General features: G+C 36.8%; 1 protein-coding gene across 4 annotated transcripts in view; it reads left to right on the plus strand.

Annotated features, from left to right (window-relative positions):
- Nucleotides 1-12,555, plus strand: part of USP25 (ubiquitin specific peptidase 25) — a 90,310-nt gene that overhangs the window by 48,219 nt on the left and 29,536 nt on the right. For all 4 annotated transcript variants that reach the window (XM_062622110.1, XM_062622112.1, XM_062622111.1 and 1 more), the window contains 5 exons: nucleotides 3,078-3,164; nucleotides 7,752-7,889; nucleotides 8,769-8,845; nucleotides 9,553-9,626; nucleotides 11,078-11,226. In XM_062622110.1, coding sequence (XP_062478094.1) covers nucleotides 3,078-3,164; nucleotides 7,752-7,889; nucleotides 8,769-8,845; nucleotides 9,553-9,626; nucleotides 11,078-11,226 — 525 coding nt within the window. The remainder of the gene's footprint in view (nucleotides 1-3,077; nucleotides 3,165-7,751; nucleotides 7,890-8,768; nucleotides 8,846-9,552; nucleotides 9,627-11,077; nucleotides 11,227-12,555) is intronic.

Raw genomic sequence — 12,555 nt, forward strand, 5'->3', positions numbered from 1 at the left:
ATGTTAATGTAGTCCTTGAATGTTAAGCATTATTCCCTTACTCAGGCAACCTATATTCTGCCAAGGTCCTTATGTTTGATAATGCTAGACATTAACGGGGTGAAAGGGATAAGCAGGGTGTTTTAGGTGAAACCAAGCAAGCTTATATTCTGAAATTGTGTTTGGACACATATATTTGGATAGATAGCATGGGTAGACATTACTCAGAAATGGGGGAAAGCCCCAGTATATCTGTTGTCATTCAGCACAGTTAATTTGAATGTCCCAAAGTAACATGGGATTTTTGTTGTTGTTTATTCTCGTTTGCTTTTACCATCTTGTTCTGCCCCCAGGCTGACAAAATAAGGGGCAAGTATTCTAAAAATCTGTTGATTTTTCATGGCAATTTCAATTGATATAACTTATCTGAGCCTTAGCTTGGTCAAGTTTCTGGATGATAGCTCTTAAAATAGGTTTAAATACACTGGAAAAATGCACCCACCTTTTAGAGAATTTTTCTTGCACGCATGAGTTTTGCATACTTTACACTGGTAAATTTTAAACCTATTTAACCAAGGCCGGTAGATAGGAAGTATCTGCCTTTCAGGTTCGGCCTGTTTTTGTGCACTGGGACTCCTGAAACCTTTTGTAGCTGAAGCCAAGTGGTAAGTTCTGCCCCATGCAATGTGTTTGGAAGCCGAGTGCTCTGGCCTGGGGCCAGGAGGTAGTACTTGGGTCAGGGGTAGTCTCTGCTGCATTTCTGTTGGTGGCTGCAGAAGAACAGCCTCTGCTCCATGGTGTCGCCTACCTTGGGTGTAGGAAGTCCAGTCAACAGATGGCACAGCAAATGGGGAGTTGTTTTGCCTAGCCCCTTCCTGAAGTACTGGCTAGTTGGCCATGGGAGCCCTATGTTGCAATGCAGGGCTTAGGTGAGCTCATTTATATCTCCTTACATCAGGAAGAATGGTAGGTTCGTCCTTGAGGTACTTCGGGCACAAAAATTGGTTGGTCTTAGGCACACATTGTATATTTGTTTACACTTACACTGGTACTGTTCTGTTGGCATTAGTGGTGTTGGCAGTAGATTAACTGTAAGCTGTGCCTCAGGGCAGCTACACACAGCATCAGCTGTTCTGGAGAAAAGTTTTTATTGCATAATAATATAAGAAATATATTGCATAAGAAATTTTGAATACCACAAAGCTGAAGCAGAAAAGAGCATATCGGACAATCCTCTCAATTATTCTCTGCAGCTTGAAGAAATAGGTTCGTTCAGCTTAGTGAAGTATGGAGTTACATGTTCAGAGCTTAGAGTTCTCAATTAAAGAAACAGTTTTTGTGAAAACTTGTGAATTGAATGCCAGGCAAAAATTCTCAACTTTAGTACAATTTTCTGTACCTAATCTGTGGATGTGTAGTATGAAATTGGCCAGTTCAGCTGCTTGGGACTTTGGTGGCACTTGGATTAGTCATAGAGAGAAGTCAGTCTTTGGACGCTACATTTCAGCAGCTGGTTTATTTTGTATGTAAGACATTGCTATGTTTTGCTTGATGAAGAGCCCACCAGTGGAATGCTGTTACATCATTAAATAAAACTTCAATTAATATCAACTTCTAGAATGACACTTGAATTAAATATTAACATTTTCTATGCTTTGAGTAAGTAAACGGAGGACTGCGTGTTTTAATCTCCCTTCTCTGCAAGGACGGATAAAAGGGGAACCTGTATCTTCAACAGCAAAACAGAAAAAATGAAAAGCTTGTCTACTTGGTTGTCTCTGTTGGTTTGGCAAGGTCAGAAAGATCTGGTTTTGGTTCCTGTTATTTATTTATTTATTTCTAATTATTTTATTTTTAAATCTAAGAATGTTAGGGATGACTGCTTCTGTCCTTTCATTTTGCTGGAGGTGCTGTGTACTGTGTGGTGTGGAAGAGGTTAAACTTGGTACAGACTCACAGGAGAGTCAGGAGTGTTGCAGCTTTTCACAAACTCATAGTTGTTTTTTTTTTCTTTCAACATGTTCAAAATTACTACAATAACTATAGTGCCTCTTTACAGTTTGAGTTTCACTATGGGGTTAAAATCCTATTAAGCCTGCTGTGGTCTGTTACTTAAGTCTTTACCTGTGTAGAGCAAATTGTGGGATCAAAGGCTATTGCTAGGGTAGGCAAGCTCTGCCGTTCAAAAATAAATAGCTAGTATGTGATCGGGGTGGTGGCGGAAATAGTTAATTATAGATTGTAAAAGCAAAGGGTATGACTAGGAGGGCAAATCTTTTTTGTGCTTCTCTCATGGGCATGTTTAAAATACTTCAGACCTTTTCTGCTACTCTTTCTTCATGAAAATGCTAGTCTCTGGTAATGAAGTGAACATCAGTTGAAGTGCTTTCTGTCTGTACAGAAAAGCAATGATGCAGTTACACAAGTGCTGAGGACTTCAGTTCTCAGCCATTGCTTTGGACTTTTAGTTTTGCACCCCAGAGTTGTCTTGTTCTTGTACTCTCTTGTTTCCAGGCTCTGTGTTACGCTGTAGGATTATTTGTGGGTGTCAGACACCCATTTTCATGTCTTACTGACCATAAAATGAGAATGTTATTAGTTCTTTACCTGAAAAGATGTATAATCCAGTTTCCTTGCTCTAACGTACATCACTTATGTCCTATAATAATGGGGGAGTGGACAGAATGCAGTTAGTACAGGTAATTGCAAGTGGGTTGAAACAGCATATGCAGAGATGTACTCCCTCTGCACTGAGGTGGTAGATGATAGAGGGGGCTATAAGGTGAATTTTATGTAGTTAAGCAGGCTTTAATTTCAAATTGAAAACTGACAGTTATACAAGTAATACAATTTTTATTGTAAAATTATTGTTCCATCTATGGGATAAATGTAAATGAGTTTTTTTGCTTAAGCTATTTTTTTTGGTAGTAATACATTTAGCAAAGTGAAGTGAAATGATCTAACTTCTGAAATGAAACCTTAGCATTGCATATTTTTAACATCTCATTTATTTCATGAAGGCACATTTGGAAGAATTTTGTATTGTTTGTAGAAGTACTTAAAAATTTTAAACTTCCTAAAATTTTTTTTCTTTTCAGTCGTTATTTAACCTACTGGAGTTTCGAAGATTAGTTTTGAATTTCAGTCCTCCTGCAAATGCTCAAGACTTGCCCCGAAACCAAAAGGTAAAATTAGAAATTAACCTCCTGGTGGCTGATAGGGGCATTTCTCCCTTGCACTGTTCTGTACCTCAAATCAGCATGGATTTTATAGCTGCTAATTAACATTTCTCTGAGCTTCCCATTATGGATCTTGCATACGTTATGTTGGCCTCACAGTATGGTATGGGGCAAGGTGTTGAGTGAGGCAGAGTTTGCTCAAAGTACTGCTGCTCTAACCGGATTCAGTGGAAGGGCTTTGCTGGTGCAGCTGTAGCAGCACTGCTGCCAGTGCATGACCATTTCTAATGCCGACGTAGCTTGTGTTATCAACCATATTTTGTTCTAGTTCCCTTACACTGCGCAGCTACAGGCATGCTTTTTTGTTACCCATATGGTTTTGATCTGTATAGCTTTGCCAGCAGTATTGGTAGCATTGGCCTGGCAACTTCATTGTTTATTTTGAGGATGCTAATTACTTGTAACTCATGATCTGAGATTAAACTTTTGGTTATTAGCTTGTCTTTTTTTGCCTTTTCATGAGGTGGTTGTAAGTATAAATTTATCCATGTTTATTCTAGTGCTTATATGGGATTGGGAAGGGGGGGGCCTTGGCTCAGTTTTCTTGTGACCGCAGACTAGTGAGAGGAGACGGTCATGGGCTGAGGGACAAAACAAACCAGTTTTTCTTTTTTCATGTGTGCCCTTTGAGGGCATACATGAAGAATACATGGGGACACTTTGATTTCTATGGCACTATGGTTTCTGTGTTGTGAAATAGAAAGGAATAAATTGGAAGAGGAAGTGTCTGTTTAAAGCATGAAGGCATTAGATCACCTGACCTTTAGCAAGGGCTTACAGAACAGTGAATTTTTGCAGATCCAGAAATTAGATTATTGCCTTTTGCTTCTTTTTTTTCGGGTTTTAAAAAGGGAGTGTGTTGTTGGCTTGTTCTTAGTTGTTTGGCATTTCAGGCTTGACTGGAATGTTCACTAGCAACAGAGAGCAATTAACAAAAGCAAAAGAAAATGGGCATAGAGGAGGCAGTGTCTCTTTGTTAACGGTATGTACCGTAAAAGGGAAGTTGAATGTTCGGTCAGAACTGTGTAAGTCTCTCCTGCTGCCCCATCTCCCAAAGACTTGTACTGAAATTTTTTATTTATAAATTTTTCTGTTGACTTTCTGCCTGGTATTTCATTATTCATCATATAATTTGTTTTAGTAATATCCTCCAGTACTCAAAGTTCTTTACATTCATTTTTTCAGGGTGTAAAAAGCAGTTGGCATCCAAAAGGTAATACGAAATAGATAATAACAAGCTGTTGTCTTTGAAAAACATCTTGTCCAAGCATTGATACTGCCATCCTTTAGCAGTTCCACAGTGCTATTTCTTAGACATTCTGACCATAACAGACAATATTAAGGCTATGTGAAATGGTGTGACACCAGGCAAGTGTATGCATTTGTGCAAGAAATCTTGTGTTCTGCAAGCCTGCTAGTAAAATTTTCTGGCAGTAATTTCTGTTCACTTAAATTCCACAATGAAATAACCTTGTTTGATGTACTCCTCTGTCTTACCTACAGCTTTAAAAGGATTGTATTAATGTTGAAATATGTTTTGAGGAGAATTTAGGAAAAGAGCTTAAGCAAATAGAAATAAGCTTTCGTACCCCCAAATAGGGTGATTTTATTTCTTTATAAGGTGAAGTCAAGTAGAGGCAAATTAGTGTAGAGTTCTAGCATAAGCTATTGGTTGACAAAAAAAAGGCCATGGAAATTACTTCTTTGTGCTTACTTGCTTGACTTGGTTTTGTTTTGGTTACTTTTAATCTAGTATTAAGAACTGTATGTGACTATCATTCCCTAGGATCACATTTCCTTGCTAAAAAAAGATCAAGTTTTAATAATCCCAGATTTTCAAGACCTTGGTTTACATCCTGCTTTTTTTCCAGTTGGTGGAAAGTAGAGCTTAATGGTAGGATCATGACAATATCTTGATTTAGAATTAAAACATGTGGTTGTACTTCAGGGAATTTTACATAGCAAAGTGTTTTTTTCTTTCCTATTAAAATATTAAATCCAAATGCTATTAACAATTCAGCAGCTAAACATTTTAATCCAGAAGTCATTGGTATAATTTTTTACTTCGAAAAACCCCAAACCAAACAACAACCCCACCCTATTTGCCTCATCTAATTGGAATTTGTTTTTCTGGATTTTTAAAATTGCTCATACATCTGATCTAGTTTTATACTTTTTCATTTAAAATTGATTTTTCTTACATGGTATGATCCTCTGCTTCCTTCTGTAGAACAGATATGGGTCTCTGAGATTACTACAGCTTCTTTGCTCTCCCAGTTCTCTTACTGTCATATCAAACAGATCTTTTTTGTTGTATGCACTGAGGCCAGCTAAATATTTAGCCTCAATTATATCTTCAGGAAATGTGTTATTATCAGAGGAGGTGAATACTATGTTAGAGTTTAGCACATTTTTCCCTCTGTTTCAACATCATCATTATGCCAGTGTCCTGGCATACTGATTGGCAATAATGAATGTTTGCTATGTATTCAACATGTAGATTGTTTAGAGGCATTTCTAATCATAAATTGTTCCAACATAAGAAATTATTAAAAAAAATATTTATGCAGGTAGGCTAGGTAATAAAATAGAGAAAGTTTTCGATTATGAACTTTCCATACATTTTTTATTTCAAAACTGATTTTAATTTTTTTGTATTTTGTAGGTGTTGATGCACCTACAGTATGCTATGAAATTGAGAGCTGTGTGCTGTATTGTGACCACCTTATTAGTTCTTTAGTCTTAATATGCAAGTCCTTTGTGCAATTGTATATACCTTGTCTTGGGGACGGGCTCACACCCTTCTCGAAGATTTTAGGCTTTGTTCCATGAGAATTGCTGCTTGTTGTGGTAATGCTCACATAATCTGGGCAAGGATCATGCCTAATGCATTAAATAGTGATTTCTCAAAAAAAAACAAAACACAACAAACCAGCAAGGATTTTTTTCTGGTTTTAGGGAACTTTTATAGGCTTTACAGAGATATTTGTTCTGAGTAATCCTATTGACATCTGTAACTAGTTGTTCAGCATAAAGATACAAAATGCTTTAAATTCAGCCAAATTAGTAGTGTAAATTTGGATAAGTAATGCAACACTACTCACTGCCTACCTACTTCAGATTTATGAAAAGGAAGGTGAGGTGTAGAGTACTCTCTGGTCAATCCTCTATATTATGCATATGAATCATCACTGGTATTCAGTCATCTTGATAAAATATGTCTATCTAAAACTTGAAAATCTATTGATCTTTTTAATAGATCACTTTATGAAAATGCTAAGAAAAAAATCACTTTCATAATTTGTTTCCCTGTTTTGTTGTTAAAAAGTGCTTTAAATATGTAAATAGAAGACTGATTTTATTCTTATGATGATTTAAAGCTGAATTAGGTTCATTTGATGAAGTCTTCAGCCTTTTCTGTGAGCATGGTTCATAATTGGCTGATGTTTTGCAAGGTGGACCAGATGAACAAGTAAAACCTGGGAGTTTACGTGACTAGAAGTATTTTTTTAGATATTATGCAGAACATATTCCAATTCATCACACACAGGTTTTCAAGCTAAAATAAACCAGACTTTATGCACGAAAAGCCTTATGCATACTGGATTGACATAGGAGTGACTAAACGAGTCTGCTGTTTGAGCATGTGAAATGTTTTGTCATGAAGTAATTCTGGTTTGACCAGCATCTGACTTCTGTGCTGCCTTTGAGTGATATTTACATTCAAAGTATCTGTATTTAGAACTACTGTTCTGAATACAAGTCAATATTACATGGGTTTTAATTTCACAAGTATTTTTCAACTATCTACTTAGGAGTATGAGTGATATCTGATCGCCATAGCATTTGTAACCTGTGGTTTAATCAATGGAATGACGGATTTGCGTTTCAGTTTACTTACTTTTCATTATAGAGGCAGAAAATACTTCTTCTGCTTCATTCCTGGAAACCAGAAGAACTCCATCTTGGCCATGAATTATACTTAAAAAGTTAGGTAGAAAGGAGAGCACGCCATCTCTCTTACTTCTGTCAAGAGAAATAGTAATGATTTGTGTACACATTATAGATTTAGTCTTCAATATAAAATAAAAGGTAATAGGCAGTGTGTAGGTTTACAAGAAATTCTCCTAGAGGTATAGGAGTACTAATATATAGGAATACTGATTTCAGTGAAATGAAGGCCTATTGTTGCAGTGTATTACTTAAGGTGTTGTGAGTCTCAGGAGCAGCAGTTCTGTCTTAAATTCAACTCGGCTTGTCCATTTGTCCCTATTTCAACTCAAACAGCCACATCTAGATGTGATTTCAGGGAGCTTTCAGTTCTGAAATGTAATTTTGTTCTCAGAGAACTACATTATTTTACAAAACTGACAAGTAAAAGGCATGGAACACTACCTTGGTAGTACTACAAGTAAGCTTATGTATTATTACGGTGATTAGCTGGATATACCCTTAGTTCACTGGGTAACAATTCTGTAAAGTAGATTTCTGTTACCACTTTGTTAAATATATTTAATTCTTCTTCAGATACAGGAACATAGGAATCTGCCTTTCATGCGTGAGTTAAGGTACCTGTTTGCACTTCTAGTTGGTTCAAAGAGAAAATACGTTGACCCATCAAGAGCGGTTGAAATCCTTAAAGATGCTTTTAAATCGAATGATTCCCAACAGGTAATTTCTGTGTTTTTTTCATTCAAGTTTATGCATGCTTTTCATATGGTTATCTGGCAATAAGAAATACTTTAAATGCACAACAAAAATTCAAAATGTCCACAGAAAAGAAACTTCTAATTATCAGTTTTTGAGTTTTTTCTCTAGTATTACGTGATCTCTGGTCACTTTTATAAATAAAATCTGGTCAGCTTGCCTGTTTTATTCAGTACACTTTCCTGTTATTATTTTAGAAAGTAACCAATAGTTTCACATTCTTGCTTTTGGGGTTTTGTTTCTAAGGCTGTGATTTTTCTTTTTTTTTTTTCTTTTTTTTTTTTTTTAAAGGGCTTTATTCTTGTGCTCTAACAATGCTTCCAGAGCTGGTGCAGTCCTATTTGTCCTGTAGATAACTAGTTTGGAGTATCCTAATACTTGTATTCAGGATTCTTGCCTAAATCATAATGGGTATATTTTAGTTTTCTGAGAAACACTTGGTTTCTGCATTTTTTTCCACATGAGGTTATGTGGTGAAGGTATTTAACGTCAACAGCATTGCTGAATTTAGTGCTCGATGAAAGTAATAGTAGTCACCACTTGTTAGATACCAAAGGTTTTGAACAACGGGATTCATAGGATGCCTTTGGACTAGCATGGTATGAAAGCTGAGCCCCAGTAATAAAGATCACAGGACAGTGTAATGGCTGAGGAACACCAGAGCCTTAGTATGCCTTAAGAGCCACCTATAAGAAAAAACATTCATAGCATAGTCTTGGATATGGTGTGATTTTTTAGCTGCTGTTAAGAGGAATAAAGCTATACTGATCTTGTAAGGTGACACTTTATCGTGTTCTGTTACCTGTGTGAACACATACTGATCACTTTATATTTTTTCAACAGCAAGATGTTAGTGAATTTACACACAAATTACTAGATTGGCTAGAAGATGCCTTCCAAATTAAAGCTGAAGAAGAGAGGTAAGTTTTTGTTGTGCTTGTTTTTTTTTTTTTTTTAATTTAGTTCTGTATGTTGAATGTTTTAATGAGAAAAAGCAAACTGAGCAACCAAAAATCCACATCTTCTTATATGGCAGAAAAAGATCTAACACCATAGCTTTTTTTAGTTCAATATACCTTTCTTTTTCCATGAATTGTCCATTTTCATCATCTTGTTTCATGTTAGAAACCTTGCTGAGTGAAGTCCAGAGTCTAGAAGGATTAGACATGTGTTTTGTACATAACCAATTACGCTTTCTTTTTGGGTTTTTGTTTCTTTCGATTTGAAAGCAACTTTTCTTTTCAATCCTGTAGTTTAAGTACTTCAAACCTTGCGCGTTTATCTTCTCAGAGGTAAATACTCATTGTTTGTATATCTGTACACTGTCTTTTTGAATATATCGTTTCTAGAGTGTTGCAGGAAATAATTTTTACACAGATTTTGTACACTTTAACGACTCAGGAGTTGAATCTGATTTACATAATTTTTCCTAGAATTAAGTGCTTCTGTAACTGACTGAAAATATGTGAATCGTTATTATTATTATTAGAGGAAAGTGCAAAACTAAATGAAGAGTATCTGAGTAAAATAGCATTTCCATAATGAATTCAGAATATTCTGCTCATAGTTTTGTGAAAGTCAGAGCATTATGTTTGATATCTTGCACTTACATGCTTTCTGTTTTCAGGGATGGCGAGAAATCAAAGAACCCAATGGTGGAGTTGTTTTATGGACGATTTCTAGCAGTAGGTGTACTTGAAGGTATGCATCTGAACTTCCTTGGACTTTTATGCTCATGTCTGCTTAGTGCTTGTCTAAGTTTGTAACATTTTAGCTACTTTTGCTGACATATACTTGGAGACTACACGTTCAGTTTGTGACCAAAGGTTTGTCACAGGCTGCCATGAGAATATGAGACTGAAGTTAAACTGAGCTGCAATGGTCCAGAACATTTTTTTTTTTTTTCCAATAACTTTCAGGAGCTGAGCATATTTAAGAAAATGCTTGCAAGAAATTATCATCAGGGCACCTTTTGCTACTTACTAATGGTATGCGGAAGGCAAGTTATTGTGTTTTGTTGAGCTAGTCTCTTGCATTATTTCTGCTTCATTTAATGCAATTTAACATTTCAGTTACTGCATTTTCTTCTGCAAAATTCCTGGTATGGGTAAGTCACCCTCTTAAAAGTACAGTGCATTGAAAACAAGTCAGTGGAAACCTGTGCAAGGGCAGTGTCAAGAGTACTGAAGAGGAGACTGTACAAGCTTCCCTTTATCTTATCTGTATATAATTAGTAGATCTGCAGAATTGCAGTGCTCTGTGTTTCTGGGAGGACAGCAGTTGTGAAAATATTCTAATGTTGGTGATTCTGTCCCCTATCCTGAGAGTGAATGACTCCTGAGATGCATTTGAATGAAGAAGCTATAATCTTTAAAGTGAATTCCAGGTTGTTGCTCTACCTGGAACAGTGTATCTAATGATTTATTTTCAGACTTACACATTCTGCAAATTTCTTGCTACTAGCTAGCATTCCAGCTTGTTTGCATTCAGCTGCTTTCTTCCCTTATGTTCTCATCTTAACTGAGGAGATACGTAAAATCCAAACCAACGGAAGGAAACTAGCTGATGTGAGAAGACTTGTTACTGACTTTAGGATGAAATAAATTTAAGTTGTAGATTGAAAGCTTGTCACCCACATTTCTTCTCATGTTTGAACTTGCATCTTTATACACTGTTACCAAATCATGATCTTGTTTTCAGGATGAAATCGCGAGTGTTCTCTTTTGTGCTTTATTTTTGCAAAAAGTACTTACACAAAGGGCTGTTTCATACCAGCAATTCCACTGACTTTGCTGATTCAATGTAGAGTTGTATTACTGAGCTGGTATTTGCAGGAGCAGGACTTTGATTTATATGTGTAGAATTTCCCATGCATTTGTGGTGCCAAGTCATCTTGAGTTTTGCTAATTACCAAGAGATGCAAAAACAATATTAAAAAAAAATGGGCTGAAGAGGAAAATACAGTAATTTTCAAGATGAGATTCAAGTGACTTTCTCTAGTAACTTGTTTTCATACATACAATTGAATTGCTCAATAACAAAATGTGGGTATTGTTCAGTAGACTAGGCAAGATGACCTAGGATTGTTAGGCTTTTTTTAAAGGCAAAGTTTTGTTCCTAAAACCTCAACTGTTTTAATTTCTTATGTGAAGGTAAAAAGTTTGAAAACACAGAGATGTTTGGCCAGTATCCACTCCAGGTTAATGGCTTTAAAGATCTGCATGAGTGCCTAGAAGCTGCAATGATTGAAGGGGAAATTGAATCTCTCCATTCAGAAAACTCTGCAAAGTCTGGTCAGGAGGTGAGTTAAGTTCTCCTGTGGGCTTCTCTTGGGGGCTGCTGTAGTGCTCTTTAATTTTCATTGGGATTCGTGGCTGTTTGTGTGACCTGCTGCTGTGTTAGGTTCTGATGCCTGACAGAACTGGGTTGTTAATCTGAGGGGTTTGTATCTCTCCGAGTATCCAGAGTATCATCTTTTTTTTAATTTTTCATAAGACACAAAGTTCATGCTTATTAAAAGCTGGCACAATCAAGTGCTTACAGAGGTAATTTGGAGCAGGCTGGTTCCCACCTGTTGCTGATATTTGATCGCCAGAGAGGTCATGGGTGTAATGTCCTGTGGTAGCTGACTACTGCTGACTGACTTGCTGACCTGTGCCATGCAGTAAAGAGCAACCATGAGCTGTGCATTTGACCGTTGCTTTGTTGTTATTCCTCTTTGCCTGTCTTGTAACTCCTCAGCACCCTAGCCTTCTTCCCCTTTTTCTGATGTTTCCCACCATCCTTCCCTTTGCCCCCTACCCTCCTTGCAGCAGTGGGCAGGTAATTCATATTCTGTGGGCTGCTCTTTCTCCTCAGAGAGCTCTTGCTAGAGTAGGAGGCTGCCAGATGTCAGAGCATGCTGAAAGCATGTGTGGCTGGATTCAGATGGAACCCCATTAAGAAGTGGGATGTGTAGTGTGTGGTGTTGGGGTGAGATGATAAACAAGACAAGTCACAGATTACGGAAAAGAGGTAGTTGGATCATTGGTGACTGTAGAATGAAAAGGGAGGGTATGCTCTGAAATGTCTCTTCTTATTGCTGGCATGTATGTATATGCCCAGCATTTTTCTCTGGCAGAGCTCTCTCTAGCAACATGTACATTATTGATGTGGAAATACGGAAATTCCCATTGCCTGTGGAGGCTAAGCTGCTTTTTCTTTAGGGAGTTGTTTATGTTTCATCACAGTTATTCTAAAGATGTGAAATCTTAGGAGGTTTCTTTTACTTAAGTAAAAAGTTCAGGTATAGTTTCTTCCTTGATGTCAGTCTTTTGCAGTGATGAAATTTTGCTTTCTTTAATCATATCAACGTACACAAAGGGTTTCATTACTAAGCATAGTGACATACCCTGAAATCATCCTCCAGTCTAAATTGCTATTTCCAGTTTTGTGTTATCGACAGAAGTTTTATAGTGTCCCTTTTGCAGTTCCTTTTTCTGGTCAGGTATTGCTGATCGAATATTGATCAACCAAAGGGGACGTTAACAAGCATTTTCAAATGTTTTTACACATCTTACTGGATGTGTTCTTCTTTTGCATGATGTTTCCATTTTATTTTATGTTTTGGATTTGTGTTTTTTGTTTTTTT

This window comes from Pezoporus occidentalis, unplaced genomic scaffold, assembly GCF_034315485.1.
Source record: "Pezoporus occidentalis ecotype Australia unplaced genomic scaffold, CSIRO_AGI_Poc_V1 ctg24, whole genome shotgun sequence".
Lineage (NCBI taxonomy): Eukaryota > Metazoa > Chordata > Aves > Psittaciformes > Psittacidae > Pezoporus > Pezoporus occidentalis.